An 18,566-nucleotide genomic window follows, 5' to 3' on the forward strand; every position below is an offset into this window, starting at 1 on the left:
TGGCTCAGAAATAGCTTCAAATATGAGGTTCGATGCTTCAACAAATTAAGCTCCTTAAATGTCCTCCCAAAGGATGAACTATATGGTATGTGAATTATAACTGAATAGAGCTATCTAACAAAAGACCACATTACAACAAAAAAAATCTATCAAGTATAATTGAGTCAGAGGGGAGATGACTGTCAAGTGGTCCTTCCATATTCCTAACAAATCAATTCCACCTCCAAGGGCAGCAAAGAAGAATGGTGTCAGGGGTATTTCACAACACACCATCATTGCTTCTTCTGGCCTGTGGCCCCCCAGAAAGGGCAGAATGTAGTACTTAGAGCAAAATGAACTGTGAGGCAAGAACTGAGTTGCAATCAACTGGACTTCAGAGGCCAAATTACTTGAGATGTCTGCTCCTGTCTCCTCCTTTGTAAAATAATAATGCTCAAGTTCAGAGGTTTGGAGGATCTGTGTATTTTTCAAGATAAAGTAAAACTACATATACTTTGCATAGTACAAGGTACATTAAAATGTTTTTATGTTTGAGGTGCTCTCCTTCTCTAAGGTCTAAAATTCCTTCACTAAGTGACAAGCATAAAAGGAAAAGGCATAATTTAATACTTAATTAAGAATGAGTTTCAGGGGCTTCCCCGATGGCGCAGCGGTTGAGCGCTACTCTCAGCCTCTGCAACACCAGTTCGATCCCCAGCTGCTCCCCGGCCACCGGAGGAGGGTCCCACATGGTGCGCAGACCTCTCCTGCCGCCCGCTGCTCCCCTCAGCAGTGTACTTCGGTCCTTCTGCCTGCTCTGCTCCCTGCTCTGGCTCTGGTGAATTCTCTCACCCTCTCTCGCTTCTGACTGTACCCAGTGCTTGCATAAATAAATAAATAAATAAATAAATAAATCTTAAAGGGGGGGAAAAAAAAAAGAATGAGTTTCAGTACTATTATCAGTAAGAATAACTGACTGGTGCCTCCCTGGTGGTGCAGCGGTTAAAATCTCAGCGCTATCAAGCTATCCTCAGCCACTGCAGCATGAGTTCGATCCCCAGCCAGGGAGCTGACCCACATGGCCCAGCAGACCTCTCCTGTTTCACCCGCTGCTCCCCTCAGCAGTGTATTTCAGTCGATCTGCCTGTTTTGCTCCAACTCTGTCTTTGGTGAATCCTCTCACTACCACCACCTCGTCCCTCCCCCCAACCCCCCTCCCCCCTCCCCAGCTTAGACCCCAGTTCTTGTTTGTATAAATAAAATAAATCTTTAAAAAAAAAAAAAGAGGGCCTCCCTGATGGAGCAAGGGGTTAAGACGTAACCTATGAAGCTATCTGCAGCCACTGTAGCATGAGTTTGATCCCCGGCCAGGGAGCTACCCACATGGCATAGCAGACCTCTCCTGTCTTGCCCGCTACTCCCCTAAGTAGTGTATTTCAATCTGTCTGTTCTGCTCCCCACTCTGTCTCTGGTGAATTCTCTCACCCCCCACACCTCTGGCCTGTACCCCAGTTCTTGTATGCATAAATAAATAAATCTTTTTTAAAAAAAAAGGAATAACTGATAGGCTAGCAGTTAATTGCCTGTTTTAAGCAGGGAGATTTACGTAACAGAAGTGGAAAAGAGCCATGGGAAAACTGGGGGAAGACAGGAATCATGAGAAAGACCTGGGAAGAATGAGGAACACTCAAAACCTCAAAATGAGACTTTAGGCTAAACAGAAGAAAGAATAATCATGGAGCCATTTCTCCATCTAGTGGTAAATATAGGCACCTATTTTATTCCAAGATCTATGCTTAAGTGCTTTGTTTTTAAGTAACATAGCTGGCTTAGTTTAAAGGAGCACCTCCCCAGGAAACTTTTAAATCAAATTGTTATAATAACTAAGTAAGTTACCTTAATATGAAATCAGAACTTAAATATCTTTGATCCTATAGCACCAGTCTCACCACACTCATACCATACCACAGTTTGACTAAGTCCTCTTCTCTTTACATATATATGAAACTTTTACCACGACAAAAACTTTTATCATGGCATGTGCTTGCTATCCAATATCTTAACACAAGCTATGCTCTCAGGAAGTATTAACTCACATTTGTAGAGCACTTTACATAGCACTTTTATAGGCAAAAACCAAGAATCTGAAAATTCCATTCTGCTTTCTACTGACACAGAACATTGCATCTAGCGTCTCAACTATGTTTCCTGATGATTTGTTATAAGTGGGAGTCTTGTAGTTAAACTCTGGGATCCCCAGAGTGCCATTCATTATTTGGATACTCTGTAAACATAACTGACATGATTTATACAAGTGACGAACATGTAATCTTATTTTCAAATTCAGATTCTCAGTTCATAGCTTCTCTCTGAAGAGTAGCAAGACAGACTAACTTACCTCTAGAGGGAATGCTTTTGTTGGTTATACATTTTTTTTTAATTTTAGAGCCCAAAAATGTTAGATGCCAAAAACCAATATTTTAAATTTATTTTTAAAATACAAAATCAAGCAGATATGTAAGCATACTACAAACTCCTGTCTAGTTTTGGTATCAATTCCTTGTGTACAAATATGAGAGACAGAAAAATTATTCAAAGGATAAAAAACAGAAGGTTAACACTGATTGAGTTACAAATAGCTTAGTTTTTCAAAGAGAAACCCTACCGACTGGGAGAAAATTTTTGCACCCAACACCAATGATAAAGGACTGATCACAAAAATCTACAAAATGCTGATGAGACTCAACAAAAACAAAGAAAATAATCCAGTCAAAAAATGGGCAGAAGAGCTAAAAAGAAACTTCTCTGAAGAGGAAATACAAATGGCCACCAGGCATATGAAAAAATGTTCAACATCACTTGTAATCAGGGAAATGCAAATCAAAACTACAATGAGATACCATCTCACACCAGTGAGAATGGCACATATTTAAAAAACTAGCAACAACAAATGTTGGCGAGGTTGTGGAGAAAAAGGAACTCTCCTGCACTGTTGGTAGGAGTGCAAACTGGTCCAACCACTATGGAGAGCTGTGTGGAGATTTCTGGACCTACTAAACATAGAGCTTCCATATGATCCAGCAATTCCACTCCTGGGTATTTACCCAAATGACACAGAAACATCAATTCCAAAGAGCACCTGTACCCCTATGTTTACAGCAGCACTATTTACAATAGCTAAGCTGTGGAAACAACCCAAATGCCCAAAAATAGATGACTGGATCAAGAAGATGTGGTACATATACACCATGGAATATTACTCAGCATTCAAAAAAGATAAACACATGCAATTTGCAGCAACATGGATGGAGCTGGAAGAGATCATGCTCCGCGAAATAAGCCAGAAAGAAAAAGAAAAATACCGGATGGTCTCACTCATAGCAGGAATCTAGAAAACTTAAATAAGGGACCAGGAAAAAGAATAACTACAAGAAAGAAAATATCAAAATCAACAAACAACTATGAACCAGAGACACTCTATGGGGGGGTGAGGGGGGGGAAGGAGGGGTTGGGGTCAAAATAAGGGGGTTGTAATTGTATGGGGAATATAAAAATAAAATTTAAAGGGCCTCCCCGGTGGCGCAGCGGTTGAGCGCTGGGTTGCGAAGCTGCCTGCGGCCTCTGCAGCTGGTTCGATCCCCGGCTGCTCCCCGGCCACCGGAGGAGGGTCCCACATGGCGAGCGGACCTCTCCTGCCGCCCGCTGCTCCCCTCAGCAGTGTACTTCGGTCCTTCTGCCTGCTCTGCTCCCCGCTCTGGCTCTGGTGAATTCTCTCACCCTCCCGCGCTTCTGACTGTACCCAGTGCATGTATAAACCAAACAAACAAACAAATAATAAATAAATAAATAAATAAGACATGCCTCTAGAAAATTTAAAAAAAAAAAAAATTTTAAATAAATAAAAAAAATTATTAAAAAAAATTTAAAAAAGAACATTTTCCTGTTAATACCGAAAACCTCCTTTTCATCAGACTGGTAGAGAGCATGCCAAATCATCAAATGTGAGCAACGCCTGCATCCTATTTAATGACACATGTTTGTGGCAGAGCCTGTTCACTTTTTATCACAAATATAACTTCTACTGACAGCAGTGGGCACTGTGCAACCTTTTCAAAGCCAACATTTGAATCCACTCCTGGGTCTCTTCCATCCCAGCTCTCAACAAAGCAATGACAGATAACAACGTAATGCCCCAACCAACACACAAAATAGAGCATCTGGTAATGTTGGTAGTTATAGAGCCTAATCAGTCACTAAACAACCACATTTTAATTAAGGAATCTATTACACAGATTACAATCATTTAAAGTACCCCAACCCCAAAACATATTTATCAAAGCAATTTAATTTACAAGCAAGTCTGAAAAGGTCAATGGCAGAAAACAAGCTCAGGCAATCTGGAAAAAAAAAAGATAAATTACACTCTATCTAATTAAAATCAACCTCATCTCACTCTCAGATGGTTCAAAAACTCACCCAAACAAACAAATCAAAGAATAAAGAGAATTTAGCTTGCTGACCTAATATCACATATGCCTATAAACTTTAGATCTTATTTGTTTTAGCTATTGGATTTAGGGATTAAAATGTGCTCAAACCCATATCGATTATAGATAGACAGAAGTAACCTGCATACTGACTCACGTGGGGCTTAGTGGGCCACCCCATGGGAAAAGCAGCCTCACAGTGAAAACAGAGCAGGCAGCTCTAAGTAACAAGTCTCTCTTGGCAACACAGCAACAGGTGGAGTGCCTCTTGAAGGCTGAAACCTTCTTTTCACCCACCCAGGAGAAAAGCCATTCCTTCATACACCCGGGAGAATACAAAAGATCACTAAATGATATAAAAACACAACCCATCCACCAAGCTGACTAGCAAGGGCTACATTTCTAACAGAAACCAAAGGACATTTTGCCTGACATCATTTGGTGACCATTTTCTTTTCTACTATTCTAAAGACCAACTTGGGAAAGCAACAGAAAATGCAATACACAAAGCATAGCAGGCTATCTCCTTGGGAAACTAGAAAGCAGTAACTTAAATAAAATGAGATCTCAGAAACATTGGGTATGAACTTACAGAAGCATACACTTATACTTTAATTTAGGCACTAATGTGTTTCCAACAAGGAGAATATGACCAAAGACTTCATCTGAGTATATACATCACAAAGTAAAATAAAATGTTAAAGGAAACGGTACAGGGGGAAAGTTTAGGGTTTCAACACCAGACTACATTATTTCATATTCAGTTTATCAATTCACACAATTATATAATCTCAGATAATAAACAAGTAAAAGAAAAGATACCTAAAAGTATCAGTAAAATTTAGCTTACAGGATAGTACAAAGCAAGGGAGATTAAATACTCTCCCCACTATCACCTTTAAAAGAACACCTTGCAAAAGTTATTTACATTAGCAGAAGAAGCTGTTTTCCCAGAGCTTGGCATAATTAAAGCTCAGCCACCACCATCTGAGGTGCTTGAATATATCTGCTGTGACTTGCCTCTCCCTAAGGAGCTGTAGTTGAAACCGATTAGCTAGTTTCATCAACTCAGTCAGGAACACATCATCTTCTCTGAACTCCAACTCATCCGTATAGATCCAGCGAAGCATTGTCATTGTCACCTCAGGATTAGCATCTGTTTAAAGAAAGACAGCAGAGAAGCTGAAAACAAAGTACTGATGACATACTTAGGCCTTCCGGAGGATTCCTGAATTTGAGATTAATGAAGTAAATTATAATAGAACCAACTCAAAGAAATATTAGTCATTAAAAATAGGGGTTAAGCTGTCTGGGTAGCACAGACTCCAGATAAGTGTTAGTTCTCCAAGGGTAGTAGGCAGGGAAATTAACCTACTAAAGATATAAGCCTAATAAACTGGAGGAAAATATTTTAACCATATGATAATCAGTTCACATTGTAATGGAAAGCTCTTACAAATGAAAACGAAAAGATGGACACCCAAAGGAAAAATGGGTAATAGGCATTTCACAAAGATACATAATAATGGCCAATAAGCCTTCCCAATATAAATTTAAACTAAAATATTTATTTTTGATCTTCGGATTAGCAAAGACTCTTGAAAGTGCATAACTTTTCACACAGCAATTACACATGTAGATTATCCTAAGAAAACTGGGCAAATATAGAGAAATACTAAGAAAGTCAATACAGTTTTATTTTTAATAATGAAAAAGTAGAACAAAAATCTTAAGAATCCAGGGCCTCCCCTGGTGGCGCAGCAGTTGAGCGCTGGGCTGCGAGCGCAGCCTCTGCGACGCCGGTTCATTCCCCGGCCACCAGCGAGGGTCCCGCAAAAAAAAAAAAAAAAAATCTTAAGAATCCAATAATCCAATTTTGCATCATTTAAAAATATTTAGACCTATATTAAACATAGAAAGATACTTATAGTAGGTTACAGAAAGCAGGTTTTAAAAAGTAGGCTAAAAACACACGTATCATATGATTCATTCTCTGTTAGATATATTTGTGTATGTGTGTATTCATACATAATACTCTCTCTCCCATACTAGTACTAACCAAGTCTGGCTCTACTTAGTATATGACACCAGATGAGATTGGGCACACTCAGGGTGGGGTGTCTAGAGTGACTGAACTGTCTAGAATAACAGTGTGTTAAGTCTATCTACATAGAAAAGAAAAGTCACAGTATTAAACATACCAGAAAAATAAAAGATAAATTAATCAACTCAAAAGGAACAAAAAAAAAAAAACAAAGGAATTCCAAAGAAAGATTTATAGAGGTTTTAAAAAAAGACTGAATTGACAAAAGACTAATTCTTCTATTAATTTTTACTTACCAACCCAAACCAAATCTAGAATAAACTAACACCAAACTTAGCATGACCAAAGATCAGAGTGAAAAACACCAAAAAAGCAATACTTTAGGGTCTCCCTGGTGGCGCAAGGGGTTAAGACGCAACCTATGAAGCTTCTGCAGCCACTGCAACATGAGTTCAATCCCCGAGCAGGGAGCTACCCACATGACGGAGCAGACCTCTCCTGATTCACCCGCTGCTCTCCTCAGCAGTGTATTTCAGTCAATCTGCCTGTTCTGTGCCCCACTCTGTCTCTGGTGAATCCTCTCACCCCCCCATGCCTCTGGCCTGTACCCCAGTTCTTGTATACATAAATATTTTTTCAAAAAAGCAATACTTTATAAGATAAAATAGAACTTTTAAAGCACTACTTGAATCGTTTTTAAGTATTAGCTTTGAGCGTTAGCTGTTAGCAGGAGCCCAAAGGCTATTTGAGTGTCCTCTGACATAGCAGCTAACTTCTCCTCAAGTAGCAATAAAATAGAGAAAGAAAGGAAGAAGTCACAAGGCCTTCTATGACCCTATCTTGAAAGTAACATGACTTCTATCACCATTCATTCATTCGAGGTCAGTCAGCCTATACTAAGAGGAAGGAAATTCGACAGCTTTGAAGGAAGGAATACAAATATATATGGATATATTTCAAAACTATTATGGGTATCAAAAAAAAAAAGTTAATGTGATCTGATACTGAAACTGAACAACCCTGAGCTAGTAGCTCACATGTTTCCCAACAGATATTGTCTTGCTGTTCCTCTTGAAAATTTAAAATATCATGCAGATGTCTTGTAAGTTTGCTATAGTACCTTAGTGTGCCTCAGCAAAATATCTGGGAACCTATGCTCTTTCCACTGCACTGTGCAACCACCCCAAGTTGCTTCAATGGATAACTTTTCTAACCAGACTGAACAAAAGGGAAGAAGGAAGTTTTTGGGTTTTGGAACGCCTAAAAAGAACCCAAGACACACTCCAAGACAGCTGAATGACTCGCCATAAACTTATGCCAGGGAACCATAAAGAGAAAGCAAACAAGAAATTAGCTTCAAACAGGCCATTCTAACATATTGGAACATCTCATAGTGTCTGCTGATCTGACTAAAGTAGAATAGAGGGCTATAGTACAAATCACTTTGCCCGAAACAAACTTCATGTTATCTGTTCTCTATCGGTATCTGCCTCAGTGCCCAAATTTCCCCTTCTTGCAAGATACTATTCACATAAGACTAGAGCTCCAACATGACCTCACTTTACCTCTGTAAAGACCCTATCTTGAAACAAAGTCACATTTTGAGGTACTGGGGATTGGGATTTCAACATATGAATTTGGAGTCAGACGCGCTACCGTTGCGCCACGAGGTCCTTCAACATATGAATTTGGAGGTTGGGGCACATACTTTTTTTTTTTTTAAGATTTATTTATTTATACAAGCACTGGGTACAGTCAGAAGCGCGGGAGGGTGAGAGAATTCACCAGAGCCAGAGCAGGGAGCAGAACAGGCAGACTGACGAAATACACTGCTGAGGGGAACAGCAGGTGCGGCAGGAAAGGTCTGTGTGCCATGTGAGACCCTCGCCAGCGGCTGGGGATCGAACCAGCGCTGCAGAGGCTGTGGGCAGCTTTGCAGGCCAGCGCTCAACTGCTGCGCCACCAGGGGAGGCCCTGGGCACAAAATTTTTTAAGATTTATTTATTTATACAAGAGCTGGGGTACAAGACAGAGGCGCGGGAGGGTGAGAGGACTCACCAGAGACAGAGCGGGGAGCAGAACAGGCAGAGACTGAAAACATTGCTGACAGGAGCAACAGGAGAGACAGGAGAGGTCTGCCGCACCATGTGGGTATCTCCCTGGCTGGCCGGGAATTGAACCCACACTGCAGAGGCTGCGGACAGCTTCACAAAGCCGTGCTCAACTCACTGCGCCACCAGGGAGGCCCTAGGTACATAATTTAACCAGTAACTAACTCTCTGGTGGGTATGTACTGTTTCCTCTGGCTGATGGGAAGATGAGGTCTTATTATTTATTGAGCCCAGCTAACTTTCACTTTCTAACCTTATCCCCAAGGAATTTCCCTTGAAATTATCTCCTTTTCTCCCAATGTGGTTAGAATCCTGAGGGTAGTGGAAGCATCCTACAGCAGGTGGCCATGATGGCAGCTGGAGATGGGAATGTGATTACAGGATAACAGGCAGCAACTTGAGTCCAGGCCAAAGGGACCCAAAGTCCAGTGCCACTCTCAGGATCTCTATGGCAGGCCTGCTGCTCTGTTTCTCCAAGGAAGTATAGAACCTTTAAGCAGAAAAAAAAAAACATTGTTTCACTCAGCCTCTTTTTTTCTGCTTGTGGACTTCTAATTCCAGGTTCATATTGTTGCCTTTGGAGAAATAGAAAACTGAGGGTCTAAAAAAGAATAAGCTGTGAACCTCCATTGGTCTTCTATAACAAACACCATGACTGAATAGCTTAAACAACAGAAATTAATTTTCTCACATTTCTAGAAGATATAAGTCTAAGATCTAGGTTCCCTCAAAGTTGTTTGCTGGTGTGTATCTTCTTGGTTTGTAGATGGCTGCTTTCTTGCTATGTTCTTGCATGGCCAAGACCAGTCAAAGGAAGAGATATATGACGGGTGGTCTGAGAAGGTCCCAGATACACAGTTTCTGTGTCCTCACCCTCCAGCACATCAATGGGCTCTCTAACATGGGATGTTCCTCTGAACTTCAGCATCCACAGTTTTCACTGGATTCTATTACATAGGCACGACTAATTGAATCACATTGATTAAACTTCATTCCCAGCCCTTTCTAACACTCCAGGTCGGGCTGATTGTCACCTGGCTCAAAGCCCCAATCCTCTAATTACATGCTTGATCTTAATTCATGGCCAAAAGTCATCTATTTAAGAATATAAATTTCATGCAAACAGGAATTTAATTTTACTCACTGATCTATCTCCAGAACCTTGAAAAATGCCTGTGACTCAAATTGTTTTATATATGAAATAATTTTGAAGAAAACATCACTTAGTGATTTAAATGATTTTATCAAGTGTATTAGTGTGGAAAAAGTCAAACCATTGAAAACATACCTTTTATGCTATTTATACATTTGTTTACAAGAGTCTATTTCCAATATCCCTCAAACTCCTGGGCCAGCCACAGTGTTATACATAAAACTATGCTGTCTGGATTACCTGACAGAAGTTAGATAATGAGGTTTAAAAAAAAAAAAAAAGTAAGACTATTTTATAGTTCAGCTGCCTAACTGCTTTCTAAAACTGTTATGCTCATTTATGTGACTAACAATAAGATTACCGGTTTCATGAACCTTACAACTACTGGGATCATGAATTTTTGATAATGTAGATATCGAAAGATGGTACATTGTTCTAAACATTTTTCTAACACAGCTGAATATTTTCCTTCATTTATAATATCTCTCCTAGCCTTTGCAAACTATCTGCTCATATAATTAGCACTGGCGCTCATATAATTAGTATGGTGAAGACACCATACAATCTGATGAGTTTTAAAAGTTATCCATTGTTCTGGTATCAAAGATATATGACTTCAGAAAAAAGTTCTGCCCAGATTTCAACAGACAGACAGGCACCCTTCTAGAAACACTGTTTACCAAGTAGATGTCTTAGTAATAGGAATGAAAGCATATGTGCATGTGTATGAATGTGCATGCTTACATGCTTACAACTCTGAATTATAAACCTCAAATTAAATTCTAGAAATGCTTATAAAGGGACAGAGTTCACTCACAGTAGCAAATCATTAGACATCTGCTTCCCTAAATCCATGAGAAAAATGCCTACTTAACCTTTGCAACACTGCTCAGGTGGTAACTACTGTTGACATTTTTCTTATTAGCCTAATTTAGTCTCCTCCATACCTCCTACATATGTATTAGACCTATTAGGCTATTTTTTCCAACAGAGTATGAGCTCTGTGTGGCAAGAACTATGTTATCACCATTTCAGTATTCCTACACTGCATGTGGCAAATAGAACAGTACCTTTAGAATTGGCAAGCCTTTTGAACAAAGACAACTCAGCAAAATTTTCACACAGCCTATCAGTAGTCTTCTTATTACATGTTATATATAATTCATGACCATTAACAAAATTAAGTTTAAAGTTTGTTTTTCTAAAAAACAGTAGTTCAGCAAGTACTAAATGAAAATGCAACTTTGAAGCCAATTTTGAAAATGTTTCTTAAATCTACTTACCACCACTTATTCCCAAACTCTACATAACATATTGTGACATAAATAATAACATTAAATAATTCAATGCCCCTATTCAAATTCTGAATACTGATGATCATTCTTTATATTCAAGAAATAATATTCTTAGTCTTTGGAGTAACTTACTTCTGAATTCAGTTCTTACAGACCAGGCAGTTCTAAGTTTTTGTTTTTGTTTTTTCAAGATTGATTTATTTATTTATACAAGCACTGGGTACAGTCAGAAGCGAGGGAGGGTGAGAGGATTCACCAGAGCCAGAGCGGGGAACAGAACAGGCAGATTGACGAAATACAATGCTGAGGGGAGCAGTGGGAGAGGCAGGAGAGGTCTGTGCACCATGTGGGACCGTCGCTGGCGGCCGGGGATTGAACTGGCGCTGCAGAGGCTGCGGACAGCTTCGCAGCCCAGCGCTTAACTGTTGCACCACCAGGGGAGGCCCAGTTCTAAGTACTTTTAAGAGGACATTTTTTTGGAGTGGAAAAAATTATTTTCTATACATATTCCATATTTACAACATATTATTATATTCCTAGACAGAAATATATTTACTTATAAGGTTAAAAACATTGTAAATACTGAAATAATTATGATTTATTAGCCAGGTATTAAACAGAAGTATCCACAAAATACAACCTACTAATGCATTCATTATTTAATCAATGATGACCATCAACTGATAAGAAAAGTACCCTATTTTCATTAAGCCACAAAAATTTCGTAATAACACACCATAACCTTTGCCAAGAATTTTTTGCTGGCAGTTTTGAGTCCCAACTGGTCAGAGGCTCACCTGACAGGTCCAGCTCCTCAGTGGAAGACAAACTGGCCAGACTCCAGCTGTCACTGCGGGCTGCCAGGACAAACTTGTGAGCACTGATGTATTTGCTCCCAACCTTTATCTTCAGATCACTGATAAAGAAAAATATTCACAAATGTAAAAAGGAAAATATTATAACTACATCATAACTAGGTATCGCTAGGATTCACGGCTGATCAATACATGGATACTGATTGAACATGCATCAGCAAAAGAAAAAGCAAAATCATTTCTCTATTCTAGCACTGAATTCTGATAGGTAATGTTTATGAGATATTGTTAGAAATGTTTTCTATTCTCATCTTCTGCCTGTAGTTCAAATGGGATGGTCTGCTTCCAAAGACATCTCCTAATGGGATTCTTATGGTAATGAACCTACAAGTTAAATAGGATTAATATTCCTATAAAAAGTAGAAGTTTCATGCTGAATAAATCATCAAGAGAAGAAGATAGCTTAAAGATTATGATGACAATTCTACAACTACTATACTCTTATGTTCCACACCATATAAATTTTTTTTAAAGATTTTATTTATTTATGTATACAGAACTGGGGTATAGGCCAGAGGCATGGGGGCATGAAAGTATTCACCAGAGACAGACTGGGGAGCAGAAGAGGCAGAATGACTGAAATACACTGCTGAGGGGAGCAGTGGGTGAGTCAGGAGAGGTCTGCTGTGCATGTGGGTCACGTCCCTGGCCGGGGATTGAACTTGTGCTGTAGGGGCTGCAGATAGCTTCATAGGCTGCGTCTTAACCCCTTGCGCCACCAGGGAGGCCCCCACATCATATAAATTTTGAAGCAAAGTTACTCAGAAAAATTATGAACAGATTAACTTTGCAAAGCAATCAAGAAAATGAAATCCAAGATAACAGACACCTGTTCTCACCGGAAACATTGAGAGCTACTACTGGCCATCTTTTTACTCAGCCATTCATAAAGAAATGGTATAGGAAAAATCTTTCCTCTTCCCCAAACATGTCCATTTTTATGACATACCATTATTTGAAGAGTTTTCCAAATAGTTATTTATGTTAACTCTTAAATTTCAATGCTACAGGAGAAAAGCATCTGGAGAGATGCCAAAATTCTAAGGATAACCCACCAGCATGATATAACCCATGTACCATATGGCTATAGGTTGGCAGCAATCCAAAGTCATTATTTATTAGTACCCTACCTGTACTTATGCTTTTTTCTCATTCCCCCCTTTAAAATAATTTGTACGGTTAGAATGTCTTTAAAAATTAAATGCACAAAAACTATTACATGAAGGAAATAAAAGAAACTACAAAATGAATTAACTTATCCACTAAAAAATAGACTTAAACAGAATACTGCTTTTATGTAATGTGTGATACACATTCTAGCCATAAGAGCATTATCTAGGGCCTCCCAGGTGGCGCAGCGGTTGAGCGCTGGGTTGCGAAGCTGCCCGCAGCCTCTGCAGCGCTGGTTCGATCCCGTCCAGCTGGCGAGGGTCCCACATGGCACAGCAAACCTCTCCTGCCTCACCCGCTGCTCCCCTCAGCAGTGTATTTCTTCAGTCTGCCTGTTCTGTTCCCTGCTCTGTCTCTGGTGTATCCTCTCACCCTCCCACGCATCTGGCCTGTACCCCGGTTCTTGTATAAAATGAATGGATAAATCTTCAAAAAAAAAAAAAGTCACAAATCTTATCATATGATAAAGTTTAAAAATTTTAATGACATCAGGAAGTTGGCTATTTAGAAAGCACAAATGATTTTTGAACTCTAAGTTTACTTAGGAAGAGTGAAATTCTTATAAATGAATTTTCCCCAGTCACAAATCTGACTTTTAACCACAAAATGATAAAAATGAATGTTTCTATAAAAGTACTACTATTCATAAATGTCAGGTCAAAAATTTTTCTCTTTTGTAGTTTAACATAGCAAATAGAAGATGAGAATTTTATTAAGAATTTCTAATAATAGACATAAAAAATGTTATTCAATACTGAAAAATTAGACAAGTCAAATCTATGACGACTCTGGAAACAAGAAGCTAGTAATATTTCCAAAATTTCATTCTAGTCATTTAAAGAATATTTCCTTTTAAAATACAGATACCAGAATGTTGTTATTAGAGAAGAAACATTGTTTCTTGCTAGTTTCTTTTTTTTTTTTTTTTAAAGATTTATTTATACATACAAGAACTTGGGCACAGGCCAGAGCTGTGACGGGTGAGAGGATTCACCAGAGACAGAGAGGGGAACAGAACAGGCAGACTGACTGAAATACACTGCTGAGGGGAGCAGCAGGTGAGTCAGGAGAGGTCTGCAACACCATGTGGGCAGCTCTCTGGCCAGGGATGGAACTCATGCTGCAGTGGCTGTAGCTAGCTTCATAGGTTGCATCTAAACCCTTTGCACCACCAGGGAGGTCCTCTTGCTAGTTTCTTAATCAAACACTTTAAAAGGAAAAATTATAAGCTTGTATGCTAAAAGAAGGAATGTAGTAGATAACTATATATAACTATTTTTAACTATCTTGTGGGACAAAAGCCTTCTGAAATGTACAAAAATCTTCCGCATTTCGTTTCTCAATTTGAGTATCTGAACACCAGCTTATCAGTTATGGCAATCACTGAGAAGTACATACAAATGTTATTTAAGTTCTTTTTTTTAAACTGTTTTTTTTTTTTTTTAAATTTATTCATACATACATTTATTCATAGAAGAACAGGGTACAGGCCAAATGTGTGGGAGGGTGAGAGGATTCACCAGAGATAGAACAGGGAATAGAACAGGTAGACTGACTGAAATACACTGCCGACAGGAGCAGCGGGTGCGACAGGAGAGGTCTGCTGCACCATGTGGGATTCTCGCCGGCCGGCCGGGATCAAACCTGCACTGCAGAGGCTGCGGACAGCTTCACAGCGCTGTGCTCAACCGCCTGTGCCACCAGGGAGGCCCTTAAGTTCTTTAATAAAATGTATGTTTATGGGGCAAAGGTAATATTTTCCCTCATCTTGGCAAAAGAGCATTTGCTTTAGGAAATGACTTTCAGTTTCAGTTATTCCATCTCAAAAGCTCAGTCCTCTAAGAAGGCACCGATCTCAGGCGTGCCCCACCTGATACTCAATTGTAGATAACACAGGTATTTACTCACCCTTAAAGGACAGGTTTTAGAAGATGAAGAGAGAACTAGTAGAACCATGAGGTCATAGGACAGCTGACTAGGTAAAAGGGCCAGAAGGGGAAAATGCCCAATCTCACTCCCATTGTTTCCTAGAAGGACTGCAGTATAATAAGTAATTGAAAAAGTAAAAGATGGCAGTTCTAATGGGGAAGAGCCTGGGGGAGTGGGAGAGATGGATCTATAACATGTCAGGTTTCCCTGGCTAATACAAACAAAATTTTCACTTGTCCATACAAAAAAAAAAAAGAGAAAAGAACTATACTTCACATATAGCTACAGGTATTTAATTAAAAGTTACCCTTTACTCCTATTTTTTAGGTATTAAAATTGTCTAGTCTTTAGATATTAAGATGATCATTCTGATTTTGATCTATTTTAAACATTAAAATTTATCCTGAAATTTTTAAAAGTTTTATCTAGTCCAATCATTCATCTCCTGAGTAGTCAAGTCCTTCATTCTAAGAATATTCATGTCCATGTTTCTTTTCCACATGTGCTACAATCACAGCAATTCAGTTTTTTATCATTTCTGGTCTGGACTGTTTACAACAAAATCACAGCAGTTCTTCTACTCTCTTCTTTTTATAATTTCACAGATATGTTAACTAGTTAATCTTCCTTTAAAAACACCACTTTGATGATGACAATTCAAAACACTAAACTCAAAACCATTCTGGTCCATATTTCCTAGAGGATCAAGTCCATCCTAACTTTCCCACCATGCCTAACTTTCCCTACATGGCCATGAATCTAAAATGGTCCCTTCACTGTCCTCTAAATCCTCTGCATGGTTCGTTTCAGCCTGTTCTCAGCCACTCCCCCTTCTAGTAACATCAGTGTCTTTGTTAAATCCTACCCAGCCTTTATACTTACCTCAAAATTTACTTACTAACAACAGCTAATAACTAAGCACTTACTATGTGCCAGATACTGTTCTAACTGCTTAAAACATGTATTTATTAATTTAATTCCCACATTAGCCCTAAGGAAAGTAGTAGTACTATGACTCCTGTTTTATAGATTAGGAATTAAAAGAGTTACCCTTTACTCAGTACTGTTTCCTATTCTGTAGGTATTAAAGGGAGGGAGATCATGTAACTCCAGGTCATAGAGCCCGTAAGTAACCAACTGAGCTTCAAATACTGGCTGTGTGGCTCCAAAGTCCAAGATTAATCATTACGTTGTACTGCCCACAAGTTCTAAGATCCCTTTGACTATCCCAAAGGAAAATAATCTCTCACCTCTGAATTACTGCACATATAAACTAATTCCTGTCTACAAAAGCTATGTATCATCATGATATACACATTCTGTGTTGAAGAAAAGCAAGAACATGAGATGAGATCTTGCCTCAAGAAGCACATACTTTAGAGACTAACGGTTTGCTAATATACGGATTAATAAGAAACAAACCTGGAAAAAGAGTCAGTAAGAGAAGAGGCAATGTGGCCTGCGAATAAAGAAAAATGATTTGCTTCTCAAACCGGTTGTACCTAGAAGCTCACCTATACTGCTCCTGCTCATAGAGGTCAGCCACAATCGTCAGCAGGCGGCTGATGAAGGACTCGTTGCTGTTTTCCTTGTTTGCTTGTGCAGCCAAAAGAGTGCATCTCTTCTCTGTCTCCGCCAATTTCTTCTGCAGCTTGACATACTCTTGTCGGAGAAGCATCAAGTGCTTCTCCAATTTGGCCACCTCCTCTGCAAGGAAAACAGAGAGAATCAAGTTTACCATGGCAGGTGGAAAGCGGACAGCATTCACTATTCTCTCACCCCGCAGACAGGATGGCAACCAAAATGACTAGTCACATGACTAATTCTATTTCCTAGTTATACTCTCATAGAACCAAGAATGGTTTTGCTGATTTTGGCATCTGGGATGCCACTAGGTCACTAGGCCAAAAAGATCAATATGGTCCAGGCTTCCTTGAAGCTTAATAGTCAACATGACAATGAACAGATGTACATAAACTGCTGACAGGACTTGTCCTGCAAATCCTTTACTGTAAAGGCAGGAGGTCTCAAAGAAAGAAGAATATCAGAATACCTCCTAAGAGGCTTTTTGAAACCACTAGTAGTACTATATTTCATATGCCACCTGCTGTCCTTAAAGTTTTACATGAAATCTCTCATGCATTCTTCATGACAACCCATGAAATGGGTACTATACTACATACTTTACAGATGAGGACAATGGGACAGAAAGATTAAGAATTTGCCCAAAGTTATGCTGCTGGTAAGAGATGCAGCTTGAAAATAAAACAACAGGCAGGGCCTCCTTGGTGGCACAGGGGTTAAGTCTCAGCACTATCAAGCTACTGGCAGCCACTGCAGCCTGAGTTCAATTCCGGCCAGAGGGCTAACCTAGGGCACAGCAGACCTCTCCTGTCTGGCCCACTGCTCCCCTCAGCAGTGTATTTCAGTAGATCTGCCTGTTCTGCTCCCCACTTTGTCACTGGTGAATCCTCACCCCGCCCCCATCTCTGGCCTGCACCCCAGCTCTTGTATGCATAAATTAAACTAAAAAAACAGCAGGCAGTCTCATTTTCAAGTCTGTGATCTTAAACCACTACCCAACACTCCTGCAGAAAAGGGACAAGGCAGTAGAAGGAAGCAAGTCATAACCACAGATGTGCTGGGGCAGATTAAATAGGTTGAGAATCACTGAATTTGATTCACTAAATTTAACAAACATTTACCTAATGTTTTTAGGTGCCAGACACTGCACTTTTTTCTCCTCTTCTAGAGGATCTATATTAAATAAGTGCCGGGAGTCAAAAAACTGTCTCAGGTGTAAATCTGTATTACTGAGAAAATTAAGTAGAAAAGTACTTGACAAGATGAAAATTTGCTTACAGCTGCCAAACTGATGGCTGTGCTTATGAGTTACACATCTGATGAGAATTGCTATAATCAGTGTTTTTCAAAATATTACAATTATTGTTTCACTGATATTTAAACCAAATAATGCTTTAAAAAAATTGGTTAAAGGAAAAAAGTATTAAAAAGTAATAATACCTGATATTATTAAAACCTCATAATTTTTTTACTATTTTAAAAATCCCACGAGTAGCATCTACAATTTATAGCTCTGTGCTTTTATTCTAGTGTGACACATTTACAGAGGCCAATGGTTTGAGAGTTCTTCACAGTGATACAATAATATACCTTGATGGGAAAATATTTAACACAAAAAAATAAGTTCATACGATGCACAAAAATTTTTTTTTTTTTTTCTGTAGAGAAAGAAATGAAAGAGCCTCATTAAAGAAAAATTGGCACTAAATTCTAGGTATGGTAACAAAAGATGTAAGTGGACATACAAGTAATAGTATCAAATTTTGTTCAAAAACTGCCATCAATTGTAACAAAAATTAATCTAGGATGTCAGAAGTCATTATAATGGTTATCTTTGGAGGAATGACAATAATCTTTATTTAATTTAGTTATGCATTTGGTTTTGATGATTTGAATTCTACACATATTTGCTTTTTTCTGCATGTATCTTATACTTCAG

At 39.0% G+C, this 18,566-nt stretch overlaps 1 protein-coding gene across 2 annotated transcripts in view; it reads right to left on the minus strand.

Moving 5' to 3' along the window:
- The window catches only part of ANKFY1 (ankyrin repeat and FYVE domain containing 1), a 72,046-nt gene that overhangs the window by 41,190 nt on the left and 12,290 nt on the right, over nt 1-18,566 (minus strand). The window contains exons 2-4 of one of the 2 annotated variants that reach the window (XM_037495150.2): nt 16,558-16,750; nt 11,867-11,985; nt 5,487-5,622 (exon numbers count right to left, since the gene is read on the minus strand). In XM_037495150.2, the coding sequence (XP_037351047.1) occupies nt 5,487-5,622; nt 11,867-11,985; nt 16,558-16,750 (448 nt within the window). The other variant, XM_037495151.2, reaches the window with a different exon arrangement.

The sequence above is a fragment of the Talpa occidentalis genome, unplaced genomic scaffold (assembly GCF_014898055.3).
Source record: "Talpa occidentalis isolate TD23 unplaced genomic scaffold, MPIMG_talOcc4v2.1 talOcc4.7, whole genome shotgun sequence".
NCBI lineage: Eukaryota > Metazoa > Chordata > Mammalia > Eulipotyphla > Talpidae > Talpa > Talpa occidentalis.